Source organism: Papaver somniferum, chromosome 6, assembly GCF_003573695.1.
Source record: "Papaver somniferum cultivar HN1 chromosome 6, ASM357369v1, whole genome shotgun sequence".
NCBI classification, from domain to species: Eukaryota; Viridiplantae; Streptophyta; class Magnoliopsida; order Ranunculales; family Papaveraceae; genus Papaver; species Papaver somniferum.
The window spans coordinates 98,716,760-98,736,303 of NC_039363.1; the positions used below are offsets into that span (position 1 = coordinate 98,716,760).

Sequence of the window (19,544 nt, forward strand, 5' to 3'; positions counted from 1 at the left end):
GGCTGGACATCGGGTTGGCAGCAGACAACCAAGATGACCAGGCATTGGATTTGGCCTATGAGCCTGAACTGAATGTACATCCATTACGACCGTACATCGCAATTGGCCAGAATGGCGAGGTGCAGCCATCACGTCCTGGGAAGTTTATGAAGGATTTTTGCTCCCCCAATCAAAGTTGTAAAAATGTCAAATTAACATATAAAGGGAGGGGTAGTTGGTTGAAGGTGCATATGCGGACCATGCACCAAGTAAGCTTCATAGTTTAGCCGGAAGAGTATAAATGATGCCTAAGTCTCATTTATAGTTGCATAACCTTCCCAATGGAGTGTATTAAGCATGGGCATCACTATGCCATGCCACAAACCAAGTATTCATCACTTGGATGCATTTTGACGGAACGACCTATACGGACTAGGCCATTACCATTATTGCTTGGCCACGACCATGCGAACAAGTTGGCTTAAGCTTCTGTCCCTTCGGTGATGAACTACAGTTTGTGCTTGATCCCTTTAGAGTAGGTAAGGGTACGTAGGCATCCGCAATGAGTTGCAGCATTTCCGGTCCAGCACGTTGTCGCTCATATCATCTAATTGATGGATGATTGCGACAAGGTGGTTGGCATGCCATTGGCACATGTGGCATGGCATACCTTGGTGCGGTTTGGCGTAGCCAAAACTAGGGTTTTGGGCCAAAGTTTACCATGCTTTGTTTGGCGACCTGGGACGGCTAGGATTTGCATCTAGGATGGAAGGGTGGTCGTTGATCGTCGCACGCCTTCGTTTTGGCAGCCGCATAGGGAAAGTCGGCATGGTGGGGCCAAGGACAATGGCGCGGATGGCTTGGCATTGTTGGGCCAAGGGTTTGGTACGGACGGATTGGCATGGTGGGGCCAAGGGTTTGGCATGCCATTGGCGCATGGTGCGGCTAGCATGGTTGGGGCCAAGGCAAGGCGCGGTTGGCTTGGCATGGTGGGGCCAAGGGTTTGGCATGCCATTGGTGCAGGGTGCGGATAGCATGGTTGGGGCCAAGGCAAGGCGTGTCTGGCTTGGCATGGTGGGGCCATGCTATTGGCGCATGGTGCGGCTAGCATGGTTGGGGCCAAGGCAAGGCGCGGTTGGCTCGGCATGGTGGGCCAAGGGTTTGGCGTGCATTGGCGCATGGTGCAGCTAGCATGGGTGGCATTCCTTGGCGCGGTAGACGTGGCTGGCATGGTTTGCCATTGGCACAGTGGTGCGGATGGCATGGTTGGCATGCCTTGGCGCGGAGATGTGGCTGGCATGGTTTGCCATTGGCACAGTGGTGCGGCTGGCATGTCTTGGAGCGGAGATGTGGCTGTCATGGTTTGCCATTGGCACAGTGGTGCGGCTGACATGGTTGGCATGCCTTGGCGCGGAGATGAGGCTGGCATGGTTTGCCATTGGCAAAGTGGTGCGGCTGGCATGGTTGGCATGCCTTGGCGCGGTAACATGAGAATTAGGGTTTGGCATAGATTATGTCGATCAATGTTAAGGGTTCTGACGTGGAACATGGCACATAAAAAAAAAAGGTACCCTGGTAATTCTTACGTATGCATGCTGATCGATTCAATAAATGTGCTAATGGTCATAGTGACGTCATGTCAGTTGTACGGTTTTACGATTTTAACCCTAAGCTAAAAACCACCATCAACATTAAGTCCCCTGCTTAGCTCGGAACAGGAGCATTGTTGTGAGGTAAGCATAAGATGGTGACGGGCAAGGAAAACAATCGAAACGACAAGTCGTGGAAAGATGGTCAGGAAGGTCCGACTAACCTTTTTCGAGAGGTAAGAAGAGTCCATGATCCTCTTGTTTGGCGGCCTTGCGTAGATTCTATTCGTGGTGTAGACCGTGAAGTGGTGAGATGAAGATCGTCGACTTAGTCTGGCTATGCATCACCTTGATTGGGTTAGGGAACATCATGACGCTGGCTTGGCGAGTTGTCGGTGTTGGTGCGGCAAGTCATGGCGCGGACGGCTTGGCATGGTGGGGTCAAGGCAATGGCGCAGTTTGGTGAGGCAAAGCATGCGCAAACGGCTTGGCATGTGGGGCCAAGGCTGGCGCGGTCTCGGTGAGGCAAGCATGGCGGACGGCTTGGCGTGGTGGGGCCAAGGCAATGGCGCAGACGGTCTTGGCATGGTGATTGGTCTTCGCGGGCCCGGTTGTCTCTTTTCCTTACTTGACTCAAATAGGAAGTCTTTTCCTTATTCAAACTCCCAAGTATCACACCTATAAAAGGAGGGCCGACCTCTCCTTTTACTTCACACCTATATTTTCTTTTTTTATTCTGGTTTTGTGGTAACAGTAAAACGGAAGAGCGAATCCCAGATTATACTACATACAAATGGACTATTTAATAATTTTTGAATCATATATATATATATATTTAACGAGAGAGACGAGTATGTTTTGGCTTTATACATCACAATTATGGCTCACAGTGATTAGATTCTCGCCCACACATGACATGACCCAGACTACAACAAATGGAGTCTGAACAACTACTACTACGTCTGGTCAAGGATAATCTGAAATCTTCCCCTTGTTGGAAAGCTGTACGATCAGTAATGAACCTTCTTACAATCCCACAAAGGCATCAAAAATGCACATAAAAGGCTAAAAAAAAACAGAGTTGCCTAAATTAGAACCTAAAATCACATGGGACTTGACAGCTGACATGGTCAATACTCAAAAAAACACCATAAACATATTAAGAAAAAGTTTCAAGCCTCCTTCTTAATTCTTGCCTTGTTTCTTTCAACTCCAATAAAGTTACAAAGGCAAAACCAGAGGCCAAGGAAAAAGCTATGCTTAGCTTAATGAATAAGTCTAAAAAGTTATACTCTGAATTTCCCTTTTCTCTAATTAATCATCTTTATCAAATGGCAATAGCTACATTATGATTCTTAATTAGCTCTAAACATTTCACAATGTCTAAAATAAATCTGTTTTGCATTATAATTCTTTTCTCATCAATTTTTTCACAAAATGAATCTACTCCAGTGTTGGATTCTTCTTCCCCTCCTGTTAATGGCAATGAGGTGGTGATGAGAACGGTTTACGATAGACCAAATCCTCTCCATGGTTTTAAACATTATAATGGAGGTTACAACATTACAAACAGAGATTACTGGGCTGTAAGTTTTATAACCTTCTTTTTCTACTTCATTTTGATCAAACTTTCATTTTTTTTTTTTTTTGTTATTGCAGTCTGTTGCATTTACAGGAGTTCATGGATATGCAATGGCTGGAATTTGGGCTCTCGGGGGACTGGGAATTGGTGTTTTCTTGATTTTGAAGAATTGTTGCATGAGAAGCAGATCTTCTTCAAATATTGCGGATCATTCAAATTATTATTACATCATACCATTTTTCCTGGTCTTACTCTTCACATGTCTTGCCATGTAAGATTTTTGAAACACATATGACTGGTGTAACTCTAGTGTAAGAAAATTTTGAGTGAGTTTTTTGTGTTTTTATAGAATTGGGTCTGGTTTTACTCTGGCTGCAAACAAGAATTTCTTTGGAAGAACAAAGAAGATGGAAGAATCAATACTTGGAGCAGCCGGGGATGCGCATCGGTCAATTAGAAAGGTGTCGAGAGCTATGAATGAAATGCAACGCCTTTTACGTCCGTATAATGAATCAGCATTTTCTCGATTGAATTGGACATCAGGAAAGCTTCAGAGAGAGTCACAAAACATTCAACGTATAGTTGTCAAGAATCGGCACAAAATTCATCTTGCAACTCAAATCTTGTATGAGACTTTTTGTAACCACTTGTCTTGTATTGTCCATCCCAGAATCCTTGTTATTTACTATTCAAAGCTTTCATTGCAGGCAGGGAGCAACAACCGGGGTCATAAGTATCAACATGGCACTTGTTGTTTTTGCATTAGGTGAGCGCATATATATATCATGCAATTTTACCATCCAGTTCCGAGAAACAAATCGTACTAAACGGGTATCTTCTGTTTTATGGTTGCAGTTCTCTTATTGCTGCATTGGCGCCCTGGTCTCATCATGTAAGTACAAGTAGTAGTAGTAATCAAATTTCTAATGTGAATGAAAATTTTGTAATTTATATTATTTCTTCTCTGTATTTTCAGGATTCTTGTTCTTTGTTGGATTCTAACGGTCTTTTGTTGGGTTCTGACTGGATTTCATTTCTTCCTTCATACGTAGGTACTTCATTTTCATTATTAGCTGTCAATTCTCTATGTGCTACGCATTGCCATAGCTTTATATGTCTTCGAGTTTTGCAAACTGATATGATTCTGGCTTTTCTCCAATATGCAGTTTCGTGGAGGATACTTGTTCAGCTTTCAAGGAATTTGAACAAAACCCGAATAACAACAGTTTAAATTCCGTATTACCTTGCGTATCTCAGGCCTACGCGGATCACATCATGGTAGAAATCGGTTCTACAATCCATAAATTCATTAGCAAGGTGGTACACAAAACCCACATCTCTTAAAAGAAGGAAACTTTCCATTTGCAGAACTTCTGACAATTTGCTTGTTGGTTTCAGCTGAACACAAAAGTGCAAGGCATGAGTCAAGTTTTAGGATTAAGCGGCAATGAAAGTGAATTACCTGGAGAAGTTCTGAAAGTATGCAACCCGTTTTCAGGTGCACCAAACTTCTTCTACGATCCAAGTAGTTGTTCAGCGAACGCCATTCCTATCGGGGACATACCAAATGTAAGAAATCAATCACCAAACATCTCCAGTTTTTCCTAAATAACACTTTGTTTCAAGGTTACTCAATAGTTTGTTTTTAATTTGTTGTTGCAGGTCCTGGCAAAATTCACTTGCCATCAAAACAATAGCTCAAAAACAGGACCAGCGTCTTGTAAGGGCAATCCTACAAAATTCATCACCGAGGCATTATATGATATGGCATGGGCATATACACAAACTGTGCAAGGACTAATAAACGTTTTCCCCGATTTACGCAACTTAACAGAATGCACATTCGTGAAAGACACTTTCTCGGACGTAGTATTACACCAGTGCAGATCCCTTAAGATGTCTGTCAAACTGTTGTGGGTATCAACTCTATCTGTTTCGACCATTATGGTGGTTTTGTTGTTAGTATGGGTAGTAAAAATGTTTCAAGACAGAGGAAGGAGTTTCTCTCGGTGCTCCTTGGTACCTAGAACAACCACAGTCCGTCGGTAGCTAGAAATACTTGAAGAAAATGTACATACAGATTGTCAGATTGTATATAGCAGGAGGGTTTATACAAATACAAAAGGAGTTGGAGTAATTCCATGATTTGTACAGCTTGATATGTAAAATAGAGAATCTGAGTGGTAAAAATGTTGAAAATGCTGAAACTGCAGTACGGGTAATTTTTTTTTTAACTGTACGGCTTACAAAAACAAAAACAAAAATTACAAAAAAGCAAACCTTTGTAGTATTATCCGTTACATTGCAGTCTGAAATGTTGGTCGGATTTCGGCAACCCCAAGACTGGCTGTATTTTACTGACATGAAGCAGGTGGTTTGCTGGAACCGACAGTAACACGTTTTTGGCCCTAGAGACTCGACTCACTCACGTGAATCATCTCAGACTCTTTAATCAAAATCATCTAAACTCTCCCCACATGTACGGTTAAGATTAATCCACACTAACCTCATCATTAAAGTCTTTGATTAACAGGACAAAAACATGGGTATTATTATCATTTTACACCAACTAATCTCAATTAAGACTTTGTGCTTTTAGTGTTGTTGTCTTCTTCTTCAATACAAAAAGTGTGAAGCAGTACAGTCCTAGATTAGATAGATTCTACCACAAAAGAGTGGTACAAATAGTGAGTCAAGTGCATCAAAGTTTAACCTAAAACTGCACTTTTGGTAAGAGAAAGGACAATTTTGGTGTTGTAAAGATTTTGATTTGGTGGAGAGAAATCTTTGGTTTTAAGTAAGATCTAACTGAAATTAGTACTACTAACAACCAACAACTACTGCTACTCATTTCTCTTCACTTTTGTAGTTAATAATAATTTAGGAAGAAGAAATTATCGATAGACAGAAATGAGAGTTGAGAAGAAAGGGGTAGTAGTGGTAGTGAGTGAGATTAATAATTTCCGGGGACTGGAAGTTGATTGGGTTGGACTTGTTGATTCTGAGGTCAATAAATGTTGCAAACACCAGCATTATCATCAGTGCTGATACTACTCATGTCTGGAAACTTTGATTGGCTCAAGAGCAAGATCTTATCAGGCAAGTTGCTCAACTCCTTCCAATTTTTTTAGTCATTTACTTGTGTTTATAATGATATATTGGTGAAATTTCTGTAATTAGAATTTGATTAGCACTTGTATTTAATTTTCTGTTTTTTTTTTTTTTTTTTCCGTGGTTCTGATATTGGCTTCTCCTTGCTGTTAATGGTGTAGTAGTTGTATTTTCTTTCTTTTGTGTGATAAATCCCTAATTAGGTGCCCTTTTTTGTTTGGTTACCTTCTATGTCGACCAAGAAAAATTTATGAGGAAGAATTTCCTTTAGTTTTTGATTGCATCATGTTCCTTTTTTTAAATCATTGGGTGGTTGACAAGGAGAATAATTCCATTATAAAGAAAAGAGAGAAAGACAGAGTGAGGGAATATATTACAGTATTTTTATGTTGAGGATGGTTCACTAAAGCAACAAATTTATAAAGGAATAGGTGAAATTCACTCTTGGGTGTAGTTTAGTTCTACAATTCTATAAGCATTTTGGGAATTTTACCTGAAATATACAGTTGATTTTCGCCCTTTCGTGTTCTTTATATAGTCCATGTTTATAGTTCTTGTGAAAATCTTGGAAGTATTGGTCAATGGAAATGTAACTTAACTTTGATTTTTATCGGGTTGGATCTCGATAGGTTGCATTTTTTAAAATTGAGGAGATAAGGGGAACAAAAATGAGGGCGAGGAACAAACAAAGGAAACATAACAAATGGTCATTACATGCAATAGTGTGGAGTCTTGTGGGATGCGTTCTAATTCTCCATCTTTACTCCCTTGTTCATCACAGGGATGAGGTGGGAGAAGACGGCAAGGTCCATTTCAGTCGATTCCCGATGATTCACGAACTTGAAGAGATAGAGGAGGAACTTTTTCCGATGCCTTCAGCAAGGAGCAAACGGAATCCACGTGCTGAAAAGCGGAGGCCAAAGCGACACACAACATTGATTGAGGAATTCCTTGATGAGAATTCACAAATACGACACTTATTTTTTCCGGATCAAAAATCTGTAATAGACCCAAGGATTGGAACAGGGAACAATAGCCTTTATTTCTATCCTGGGAGGATATGGTTGGACACCGATGGAAATCCTATTCAAGCTCATGGTGGAGGGATTTTGTACGTTGAGAAAACAAGAACATATTATTGGTACGGAGAAAATAAAGATGGTCCCACCTACCATGCTCATGATCAAGCGCCTGCACGGGTAAGTTGACAACTGAACTCACGGTGTTACAGATGTTACATGTCATGCTAATCTTACTGCTATAACGTCGTGCACACCTACTCATGTTTCCAGTAACTGAAATATCTAAGTTTCTGCGTAGATGAACTTGATCAAATTTACTTTAGATTTACTTTTGATGGTTATAGAGAAGAATGAAATTCTACTCTAGATCAAAAGTAAAAGAGTGAAATTCTACTCTTGATCTTCTAACTGTCTTGCACTTCATCTATCAAGTCATTTCCACAAGAGAGTTTATCTCTAAAATATAGATTGAACTGAATAGAAACACAAGATTTGGGTTGCTGATGCTAGACGAGTGGGACAAGGAACCGGAATGGGTGTAAAATCACAGCTTTTCTATTTGGTTACCAATAGTTTGTTTTCTTACTAGTTGTGGAGAAAACAACCCTTAACAGCTTCAATGCTTAAAATGGAAACTGAATAGGTTGTAGGGCCTCATAGGACAGGTATACATTTGGTCCGAAAAATGCTTTATACCCCCAAAAATCTTGCCCCCAAATCCTTCCCCACGACGTGTCATCACGTTAGTGGCCATTTCAATGATGGACCCCCCTGTTTGCTCAAGGGGGAAGTGAGATGATGCCACATCATGGGGGAAAGACTTGGGGGCAAGTTTTGGGGGGTATGTAGTTAATTATATGGCATCAAGAAGAACTGGTCCTGCAGAAAAATGGTTCCCTCAAAGGAGCATGGTTTTGAATTCTGGAAAATTGAATTGCTGTAGTAAGACGAGCTTTTAGGATTTGGGCATCTCTGTAGCCTAAAAAGGGTATTCAGATAAGTTTGTGAATGATGAGGCATGTACAAAACCTGTCTTCTGATAACATGAAGTGGAGAGTGGAAGTCGAATTCCTTAGTCATTTATTCGACACACAAGCTTAGGATGTTTAGGTTGGTTAGAACAGTAATTTGTCAGTAATGTAGGTAGCTCTTTTGATGGCGATGGAATGTTTGATCTTTCCACCTAGCACTGCATTTCACTACACATCAAAGGAGTTCCAACAGTTTCCTGTTTTAAAACTTTTTGCAAATTGACGGAAAATGTTAACTGGAATTTGTGCTGGAAGCTTTTTTCTCAGCTGCAATGTTAACTGAAATTTGTGCTGGAAGCTTTTATCACAATTTCTTACAAAAATCTATGGTTGAGAAGAAGGGTAAAGAGGGATAGTCTGCAAATTATAGGTGCAAGAAGAAAATAGTGTTTTGGCCTTTCCCAACCTGTATCGTCCGTCATTCCAGATATGGATGGTAGGCGAGAGGAAAATAGTGTTTTTACCTTTTCCAACCTGTGTCGTCCGTCATTCCAGATATGGATGGTAGGCCCACTTAGGTAGTATTGTATTAGATTAGTTAGAAACTCATGATCCTAGCCCTTCTTGAAAACCGGTTTGCAAGGGAAGGATTGTCCAAGGTTTATTAACAGTAGACCCTAGATTGTTCAGGCTATGCGAGACTACTCTAGCACCCTCTCAACGACTAGGGGAATGTTGACTGAGTGACACGAAAACTACGACACAAGATGGGTGATACTGAAACCATGACAAGACGGAATTGAGTGGGGTGCAAAGTTGGTTTTGATCGTGTGTCGTGGCTTCCGTGCCTCTCTGTCTTCATTGGACTAGTCATTAAGAGGGGTGTTAGAATAGTCCCACATCGCCTGGATGAGCTGGACTTCTGCTGTTAATAGACCTTGGATAATTCTTCTTTTGCAAGCTGGTTTTCAAGGAGAGTCAGGTCCATGAATTTCCAACAATGTTTATTTACTTTTAATTTACATTTACATGGAGTGTTAGGTCCATGAAATGATAACTAACAAGATCATGATCTTGAATCTCAAGAGCTATCATGTGCAATATGTTACTGCCTCTGACTAGTTTCCTCTGGCTTCATCTCAAGAGCTATTTCTGCCTCTTGACTACTCTCCTCTGTCTGCATCTCAATAGCTATTATCATGTGCAATATGTTTCTCTCTTGACTACTCTCCTCTTTTCTGCCTCTTGACTACTCTCCTCTGTCTGCATCTCAATAGCTATTATCATGTGCAATATGTTTCTCTCTTGACTACTCTCCTCTGGCTGCATCTCAATAGCTATTATCATGTGCAATATGTTACTCTCTTGACTACTCTCCTCTGGCTGCATCTCAATAGCTAGTATCATGTGCAATATGTTTCTACCCCTGAGTACTCTCTGGCTGCAAAGAAGATCATCTTCTTGACAGAAATTACTTTATTATCATGTGGCTAAGAAGGTTCCCTGACAACTCTTGGAAATTTGTCAGCACATGAATAAGTAATAACCTGTTAGTATTTCTGTAAAGGTGATTTCTTGGCACAGGGGATTCAAAAGTTCAATATTGGTTAGTAACTTAAAAAAACTGCCTCTTGGTTCCTAGTGCAATAAATATTTGCGTTCGCTTCTGGAAGAAATCCAAAGAATAGATAATAGGCTTTCCAGATAAATATCACAAATGTTTTTTGTGAATGTCTTTCCGGACATTTATTTGTACAATGTGTTCACCTTGTGTAATTTATTACATGCCGTGGAATGCCCAATCTGATTCCGTATCCTGGAACTTGGAAAGTAGACATGTTATTTTCTCCTATATAACTACATCTTGAAATGTTAGTGTTATACTTGGATTCTTTCACCGCTTTGATTAGTTTGAAGATCATTAACAGGGTTAGTACCACTGAGTTAATAAACAACAGGAATTGTTGAGCTACCTGAATTTGATAAGTGCATTGGTTACTGGTTAGAATCAGTTTATGGCGCATTCATCTCTAGAGTAGCTCCAAATCTTGTGTACTTGCATTGTAATAGGTTTTCTGTCTTTTCAGGTTGACATAGTTGGAGTCGGTTGTTACTCTTCCAAGGACTTGTGGACGTGGAAGAACGAGGGAATTGTGCTGGCCGGAGAAGTAACAGATCCAAACCATGATCTCCACATACTCAACGTGCTCGAGAGACCCAAGGTGATATACAATGACTACACAAGAAAGTATGTAATGTGGATGCATGTTGACGATGCTAATTACACCAAAGCCTCCACTGGTATTGCAGTTAGCGACTACCCAACAGGCCCATTTGAATACCTCTACAGTAAACGACCTCACGGCTTTGAAAGCAGAGATATGACAATCTTCAAAGACGACACAGGCATTGCCTACATAATTTACTCCTCTGAAGATAACAGCGAACTTCACATCGGACCACTCACAGATGATTATTTGGACGTAACTCGGGTAATGAGAAGGATTCTTATAGGGCAACACAGGGAAGCGCCTGCATTGTTCAAATATCAAGGAACTTATTACATGATTACATCAGGTTGCACAGGATGGGCACCAAATGAAGCACTTGCACATGCAGCTGATTCCATGATGGGGCCATGGGAAACTATGGGAAACCCCTGTTTAGGAGGGAACAAGATCTCCAGACAAACAACATTCTTTGCTCAGAGCACATATGTAGTTCCATTGGTAGGCTTTCCAGGTTCATATTTATTTATGGCTGACCGATGGAACCCAGCTAACCTAAGTAATTCAAGGTATATATGGCTACCCTTGATTGTTGGGGGAGCTGTCGACGAACCTCTCGAGTATAATTTTGGTTTCCCATTATGGGATAGAGTGTCAATATACTGGCATAAGCGATGGCGCCTTCCTGATCGTTGGTGGGCTGCGCAGTAATATCTCGGAACCATTTTGATTGGTTTCTTCTGTATCAATAGAATTCTTACCATTTGATTAATAACTTCACTAATAGTGAATTGTGATAATATGATTGTTAAGATGGTGTTCTTATGCCACTGTAATCAATAAGCATATTCTTTCAAGCATGCTCAGCGTCTGTCTGCTAAACCCGAACTTAATAGTTATGGTGCATAGGGATCTTGTTGGTCAAAGAGTTCACAGCATGCTGCATAACTAGTAGTCAAAACTCACGGTCATTCTCTCATGGTGTTGTGCAGACTGCACAACTCACAAGATTGATCTCTAATAAAACATGCGGTTGACATCCTTTATGCTGTGTAATGCACACTACTTTTTTTAGTTTTAAATGTTGTTACACCATGTTTGTTTACTCCTGACTCATCTGAGTCGTCTGGATCTGAATCATCTGGATCTGAGTGAAATCACCTGACTCATCTGGATCTGAGTCGATATGTTTGTTTTGAGTCAGATCTGACTCATCTGACTCGGAAATAAGTGAGTCAGTGGTTTGGTCCCATGAGTCAGGGATATTTTGTTACCTGACTCAAATGAGTCCGAGTCAGGGGTTATGTCTGAGTCAGAGGTCGAGTCAGATCTGACTCAAAATGGAAAACAAACGGTCTGACTGCTGACTCAGTCCGAGTCAGGAGTTGACTCAGATTCAGACTTCGAATCAGCTGCAAACAAACAAGTTTAGTCGTCTTTTCTCCAGGGTTTCGTAGGACCTTACTGCTCTGATTGTCTAGTTAGTGCATTAGTGCAGCAAGAAAGTGGAAAACATCTGATACTGACTTAACCTAACCTAACAAATAAGTCTAGCTTGAATGTGGGTTGAACCAAGTCCAAGGCAAGGTCCTACTTAACAGTGTTTCTCACTTTGCAAAAATTTCCTTACAGTCTGAGCAGAGGACTGTTAATATGTACATATATACCTTTTCAATTGCTAAATCATGTATCATATCTAGAAAGTCTAGCTTGCAAATTGCAATGGAGTATGGACTTTTAGGTACTCCAAAAACAAGAACACAAAATGAAAAGAAAAAAAGATGGAAATGGATTCTGAAATCTGAACAGTGTTTAGTTCTTTTTCTGTTACTGTGGTGAACTTATTTTGTTGGCTCAATAACGACTAAACATGGATTTTTATGGTTACGTAGGCTGCACCAAATTTGACACAGTATTTAGGTTTCAACAGGAAACGAGAAAACACCATTACATGCCGGCTAAAAGTTGTAGAGGTAACTTTTAGCAAGAAAGCAAAGCTGAGCAAGAAAGCAATCTGAAACCAAGAAAAGTGATAACTGTGTCCATATAGTGAACCAAAGTTGTATCATCTCCAAATGTTGATATCATGTGACCCAAAAGATGCATCCTGGCTCTAAATCTATCCTCGCCTATCCTAGTGATTCATAATTTGCTCGGTAACTCAAAAGCTGCCTATCTTTGTGATTCATAATTGCTCAGTGACTCAAAATCTACCTTGCGACCAATGTAGTCAATTTCAAATCTCCGTCCATCGCGGTTGGGAGCGAGATACTGGTACAACTTTGTATGGGGAGATTATAATTGAAATTTGCGGTGCAACCTCGGTTCCAGATTTTATATGTATGTTCCAAATTTTATGCGTGCAGTTTCTATATCAAACTTTTTTCACACAGTGCACTTATTAAGATTTAAGAAAATACCACCAATTTTTTTTAAAAAGAAGCTAATATTCATTCAGAATATAGAAAACTCAAGATCCGTCCGAAGTTCAATCTGAGAGTGAGAGAAAGGTCATCTTACGGCTGTTTATGCATCCATCTGATACAGAGAAGAAAAGGAAGGAAATGAGGGTCGATTTTTAGGGCTTAATTTAATCATTTCCTTATACTAAGTTTTCTTGATTATTCTCATACTTTAGGCAAATTTTCATTACCACTCTCATCAATTTTCTAAACTACCCTCATATTTTAGGTAAATTTTCATTATCACCCTCATATCGACCATCTCGATCATTTCGTCTCGGGTCATCTTGGCCGAGATTTCCGGTCATCAAATACCGTATCGCTGATGTAGTACATACCGTCTTGCTTAAGTGCCGAAACCGGTAATCTCTACGAGATCTCGGCCATCTCGGCCTATATTGACTACATTGCTTCCAAATGTTATACGTGTAATTTCCATATCAAACGTTTTTCACTTAGTGCACCCGTTAAGATATAAGAAAATACACCATTTTTTTTAAAAAATAATCTGGTATCATTCAAATTATAGAAAACTCAAGATTCGTTTGAAGTTCAATCTGAGAGTGAGAGAAAGGTCATGTTACGGCTATTTAGGGATTGATCTGATACAGAGAAGAAGAGGAAATAAATGAGGGTTAGGAATGAATTACAACTCAGAAAGACTATCATCCGGTAAGAAATTAGTCGGAAGCCTAGTAACAAGCTGTGCTCCAACACCTTTTTGAATAACTACACCTAACCTATGAAAAAGAAATTCTCCGATCTGAACATTAGCATCATGGCTAGCCATATAATTGCGCAAGCGCTTCAGAAAGTCTATGAAATCATCACTAAATTCCCTTAAGGTGGTAAAAGCAAGTGTCTCAAAACCAAAACCATGAGACGTGCATTTCTCTAAATATTTAGCATTCTTACGAGTAACAACATTCTTAATGGCGAGACCCGAGGTAAAGGTACGAACTCCACCACTGGTAAAAGGAGAAACACCAGTCACATTCAAATACACATCAGGACCATTATCCCAATTATGCAAAAGTATGTCGGCCGGTCTGAAAGCAGTGCCATTATTCGCAAGAATCCCCAAGTCAACCTCCTTCCTAGCCGGCACACCCCCCACAGTAACACATTTCTGCAATAGTGTCTCGCACTAAATCATGTCTAAATTTCAGCCCAACTTCATTCTCACAATGCAGGGCATGATCATCAAAAATATCCATATCTCTCTTGCAGAAGGGACAAGCACCATTCTCCTCGAAGAGAGGGATCCCAAATCTGTACCGGGTAATTGCACTGAATTGCCTAGCACCAATACTTTGATTAATCCCCATAATTGGAATCGCCATCAGAAAGTCCCAGGAATGTTTTGTTTGGTTGCAGTGTCATAAAACATAATAACACTCCGACATAGCATAACTGGTGGGTATGTTTTCCTTCACAGCATCAAAGTAAATATTTTCCAAGGAGTTCATGGAATGGGTGGAAAAATTACTTGAGCAAAGAGGAGAAACGGAGACACACAGTGAGTTGAAGGAGTCCAAATCTCGCTGAAGAGAGGGGGCCACTACTGCTGATTCTATCACCCCTCAAAATCGTGGACTGCAGCTCTAGGGTCTGTAAACAAGATGCAAGAAAACAATAATGTTTGGTATCCTGTATAGTATACACACTCATACCTCCATGTTTGAATGGCAATATAGAAAGCCTTTGCTGAAGGAGTCCGTAGCCAGGGCCATCACCAGAAATGATATGTCTAAGGAATTGAAACAAACGAGCGTCAAATAAGTCTTGGGCTTCTTGTAAAAAATCAGGCTTAGTTGTTCTCAAGGAGAAATAAAGTCTCGAAACACCGATGCAATTCCGAAACAAAAGCAATTCACCTTGAGGGTCTTCTAATTTCTCTACAGCATCAATGAGGGACACAGTCTTGCACATTCTACTAACAACCAAATATTTATTGAACTGAGCATCAAGGCTGACCGGCGCATCAAAAATCTTCACACCCTTAGTTGTCCTACTGATATTTGGAGGGAAAACGCCTGAAACCAAAGCAGGCTACCAACCCACCCAAAAGCTTCATATCTAGGGTCTGGAGAGGGCCAAAACAGTTCTGTCTTGGCTATATTCAAATGCAATCCTCTTGTTGTACACTCTGGAAAGAGGCGAGAACATGATCCATGTAATATAAACGAGCAGGAGAAGTGTAACAGAATTCAACCCCCTAAGGAATCGATGGGTACAAATTACATACCTCAGAAAGCATGGATGACCGGTCAATGAGGTTAAAAGCATTCGATAAATATACCAGTAACATGGAAAGATTGTCCGATCCCCCTTTCTCCTCAATCCTGCGGTTAACAGCATGTAAAATCGCCTCTCCACCACATTTGGCACCCACTCCAAACTGATAATCTTCTAAATAAGCATTGACTTCTTGGACAACATGCATTGTAGCGCATTTGGAGAAGAGCCTTCTCCATATAGTCCCCACAACAATGGGACGCAAGCAACCTCCCGACTTAATCAATGGTGTAAGTGGTGCACTCTCAACGAACTCCCCAAAAACAGGTGAACACAGGCCTGAAATCCAAAGATTAACTACCTCTGTGATGGCTGCGAGTACCTCTTCCGAAATGGCAGCTGCGGACCCACTAATGGCATCCAAAAGATGTTGCGCAGTAATCCCCATCTCTTCCACAGGAAGTCCCCTTAGGGAAACTTCTAAGACGGCCCAAAACATTTCCTTATGATAAATTTTCTTGATTATCCTCATACTTTAGGAAAATTTTCATTACCACTCTCATCAATTTTCTAAACTACCCTCATACTTTATGTAAATTTCCATTATCACCCTCATCTCGACCATCTCGATCATTTCGTCTCGGGTCATCTTGGCCGAGATTTCTGGTTATCAAACATCGTATCGCTGATATAGTGCATATCGTCTGCTTGAGTGTCGAAACCGGTAATCTCTACCAGATCTCGTCCATCTCGGCCTAAATTGACTACATTGCTTTTGACCCGATAACATGTACATATACCAAAATATATGTCACTATTGAGAATAAAACAGTTTCCTATTTGAAAATATGCATCACAACCCAAAATATGTCATCATGTTTAAAATTTAACATGAATCAATATGACTCATGACCTATAATCAGCCACAAATGGAGAAAAAAAGTTTTTCTTCAAAGCGTCCGTTAACTCATTAAGTAACCCAAGTTTTTCTTGTGGTTGTAAGCTTGGCAATTGGTTGAAAACCTACACTCTGCACTCAGAAATTAGTATTTTTATTTTTGTTGTGATTGACAAAGAATTGGTGTGGATAAAAGGAATTAGTATTGACGAGTTTCAAAATCAATTATTATCATCACCTAATGATTCTACACCTATTATAGTGATATAGTGATATTGACTGAAATTTACTTTGAGACCCATAATCACCATTATACCTACAAGTTGACATTGCATTGTAAGGAAAATACCATGACCAACCCTTCACTGAAACCTACTCCAATGACTTAAACATTTCTCAGCCACCTGAAATTTTTCCAGTACTTTAGTGTACCAAAACAGTCTTGCCTCCCAAAAATCGCCCCGAGACGCAATGTATATGTAGTGATTTAAAATCTGTCATTGTGATCCAGAATATATCTTATGACTAGATAAAATTTTATTCCTCAGTCATAAATCTACCACCATCTTGCCAAGGAAAATACTCGGAATCTAAAAGTTGTTTAAAAACCCAAAACACTACTTCGTTTGTTAAAATAAAAAAAAGTAAAGAATATTAATATAAAATGTGATAGCACATAATTTATGTAACCTGATTCCGTGGAGAATCCAAAGTTTATAACCACAAAGCAAAATTCATCTCGTGACCTAGAAGGTTGAATTGTAACCTCATTCTCTACTTAAAATTTAACGCGCCCCAAATTTTAGCATGTGATTCAGAATTTTCATGTAACTCAACATATGAGGTTACCCAACATTCACCTCGTTGTCAGAATAATTTTTAGTATGTGTTTATCCAAAATATACAAGTGTCTGCTTCATGACGCCTAAATTTGCGTCATTGCAAAAAAAATATTTTTCCTTGTCTTCTTTGATTAAACTCTATAAAGTAAACAAAAATATGATGTTTGACCCGAAATAAGCTATTGTGCACCAAAACTATCCCATGACCCAAAGATTAAACTCAAAATATATATCTCCCAGCTGTATATGTCGAAAAATATACGAGGGTTAATCAGGTAATCTGATTTTTTTCAACTGTGAGAATAGAAGGCCGACGACGAACAGTTCTCCCTTAAACCAAGATGATGGTTGTTCAAAGAATGTTTTGGTCGCAGATGAAAGGTAGGGTTGGTCTAGGGAGGGAAGCCAAAAGAGATGAGGTTAGAGTTTCTTAGTTGCGGAGAGTTACAGAAGAAGACACTCTAAGAGAGAGAGTTGCAGAGAACTTGTTGCAGTTCTGTGTTGTTTTGTTCAGAATGGCCATTCGTAGGTCTATTTATAGCTCTACAAAACCCTAATATCTAGTCGGTGGGATAATAATAAGGAGAGAGGATCATCACCTTCTCCTAAATCCTAGGAATAGATAAGGATAAATAACCTGTCTAGTTTATATCCTAATACGACTCCTCGTGACCAACTATTTTCTTTCTGTGTAGGTAGGTTGATACTCACACGTTGACGTAGACCTCCAGACAAAAATCCTTAGTGTATCCCTTCATTTGTGACTTGAGCGGACTTTGTATGTGATGTGTCGTGTACGTGTTAGAATTCTTAAAAGTTGACACAACTTTACATGTGTTTTGCACGTGGAGGCCTTCTCGAGTCATGTGAAGACCTTACGTCTTCTCTAGCGAGGTCGCGATGACTTACGTCTAGATATTCTCAAGAGGTTCAGCATGGTGAAAAGGTTCATCAAGGTCATGAGATGAGTCAGGATGCTGATATAAGATCTCGTAGGATCCTGTTGAGTGTCTCGGAGCCTTCCTTGGTTCTTGGCTAATGTTTCGAGATTTAATAGTGGATTTTCAAGGCATGGGTACCACTAGGATGTTTTCACCATAGGGGCGAGATTAGGATGAGCCTTGTCATCAAACAAGCGTGATCATTACGGATGGTAGTTCTTCTGATGTGAGAGATATATGTAGGGTATCACCTCCTTGAATGTGTCTTTTATAGACGTAGAACCTCCTTTCATCTTGAGTGATGTTTCATGGACTTCTTCTTAGTGTTCTGGAAGTATTATGTAAGTCGACGAGAAATCCTTCCTTTGATGTGAAGTCTAGATGTGGGTTTCTGAGTACGTTTGTGTTATGATTAGGGGTTGAAGAATCAACTTCCTCCATGATGTAATTACCTGTAACTACGACTGAGTGATCAACTGTCCCACCGTGATCGCCAGAATGAATATGTCGAAAAATATATGAAGATTAGTCGGGTAATCTGATTAGTTCGATTGTGAGGACGGGAGGATGATGACGAACAATCCTTTCCTAAACCAAAATGATGGCGGTTTAAAGACTACCTGAGTCATAGATGGAAGGTAGGGTTGGTCTATTAAGGGAAACCGAAAGAGATGAGATTAGAGATTTTCAGTTGAGGAAAATTATAGATGAAGAGACTCTAAGAGAGAGATTGTAGAGAACTTGTTGTCGTTCTGTGTTGTTTTGTTCATAATGACCAATCATAGGTCTATTTATAGCTCTGAAACCCCGATCTCTAGTCAGTAGGATAAGGATAAGGAAATGGGATCATCACCTTCTCCTAAATCCCAGGAATAGATAAGGATGAACAACATGTCTAGTTTATCCTAATCTGGCTCCTCATGGCCGACTATTCTATTTCTGTGTAGGTAGACTGATACCCACACATTGTCGTCGACCGCCAGACCAAAATCCTAAATTTATCCCTCGCATTTGTGACGTGACAGGGCTTTGTATGTGATGTGTTAGCACTCTTACGAGTTGTCACAACTTTGGATGTGTTTTGCACGTGAAGGCCTTTTGGAGTCATGTAACGAGATCCAGGAGACTTGTTGTATCCGTGTGTGTCATGTGGAGAGCACAAACTTGGCTGAGTCCTATCGTTACCTAATAGTGAATGTTGAGGCAAGCCGTTTGACGTCAGTTGGGGCGAGATGTCGAGCTGTTTGACCCTGGATAGGGGCGAGCCATTTGGCCGTAGCCGGGAGAGTCGTTTGACTTCAGCTGAGGCGGTCAACCGTATACCTATATAAGAGTCATCCATGCGCAGCGGAGGAAAGGTGTCGGGCCTAACGAGGCAATGTTGCAAGGCCTAGTACCCGTGGTGTAGAGTACCAAACCTCCCTCGAACCCGGGGTAACGCTAAGGAGTTCGCGGGTTCGTCGAGAGACCCGTGGCAACGCTAAGGAGAGTCTCATGCTCAACCCAAGACCTGTGGGAACGCTAAGGAGTCTTGTTGTTCTATCAAAGATCCAAAATATCCCTGAGGAGTCTCTGATAGTCTATAGGAGATAAAGACTCGGGATAATATTGGGGAGTCTTTAAGGTTGACCATGGCTGGTCATGTGAGAGATTGATCCTTTACCTTGGTTGATGACGGATT

The 19,544-nt window shown here is 40.5% G+C and overlaps 2 protein-coding genes across 3 annotated transcripts; both read left to right on the forward strand.

Moving 5' to 3' along the window:
- Window positions 1–2,771: 2,771 nt before the first annotated feature.
- LOC113285949 lies at window positions 2,772–5,384 on the forward strand. The gene is made up of 9 exons (XM_026534684.1): window positions 2,772–3,154; window positions 3,228–3,421; window positions 3,500–3,775; window positions 3,858–3,916; window positions 4,006–4,042; window positions 4,127–4,198; window positions 4,317–4,467; window positions 4,549–4,719; window positions 4,813–5,384. The coding sequence occupies exons 1-9, from the start codon at window positions 2,948–2,950 to the stop codon at window positions 5,197–5,199; spliced, it is 1,554 nt and encodes a 517-aa protein (XP_026390469.1). The 5' UTR covers window positions 2,772–2,947; the 3' UTR covers window positions 5,200–5,384.
- A 352-nt stretch (window positions 5,385–5,736) lies between these two features.
- LOC113288549 lies at window positions 5,737–11,342 on the forward strand. Of its 2 annotated transcripts, none has more exons than XM_026537627.1 (3): window positions 5,737–6,249; window positions 7,043–7,460; window positions 10,342–11,342. In XM_026537627.1, exons 2-3 carry the CDS (start codon window positions 7,089–7,091, stop codon window positions 11,191–11,193), a joined length of 1,224 nt encoding a protein of 407 aa, XP_026393412.1. In that variant the 5' UTR covers window positions 5,737–6,249; window positions 7,043–7,088; the 3' UTR covers window positions 11,194–11,342. The 2 variants fall into 2 exon arrangements, with proteins under 2 accessions (XP_026393412.1, XP_026393411.1); XM_026537626.1 differs by having other exon boundaries at window positions 5,738–6,249; window positions 6,891–7,460.
- Window positions 11,343–19,544: the final 8,202 nt, after the last annotated feature.

What these genes read in the sequence shown, in the direction of transcription:
- LOC113288549 (XM_026537626.1), top strand. Translation starts at nt 6,930, where the DNA reads ATGAGGGCGAGGAACAAACAAAGGAAACATAACAAATGGTCATTACAT. An exon ending in ATGATCAAGCGCCTGCACGG is followed by an intron (nt 7,461 to 10,341) that starts GTAAGTTGACAA and finishes CTGTCTTTTCAG; the next exon opens with GTTGACATAGTTGGAGTCGG.
- LOC113285949 (XM_026534684.1), top strand. Translation starts at nt 2,948, where the DNA reads ATGTCTAAAATAAATCTGTTTTGCATTATAATTCTTTTCTCATCAATT. An exon ending in TGGCGCCCTGGTCTCATCAT is followed by an intron (nt 4,043 to 4,126) that starts GTAAGTACAAGT and finishes CTGTATTTTCAG; the next exon opens with GATTCTTGTTCTTTGTTGGA. An exon ending in TCCATAAATTCATTAGCAAG is followed by an intron (nt 4,468 to 4,548) that starts GTGGTACACAAA and finishes TGTTGGTTTCAG; the next exon opens with CTGAACACAAAAGTGCAAGG.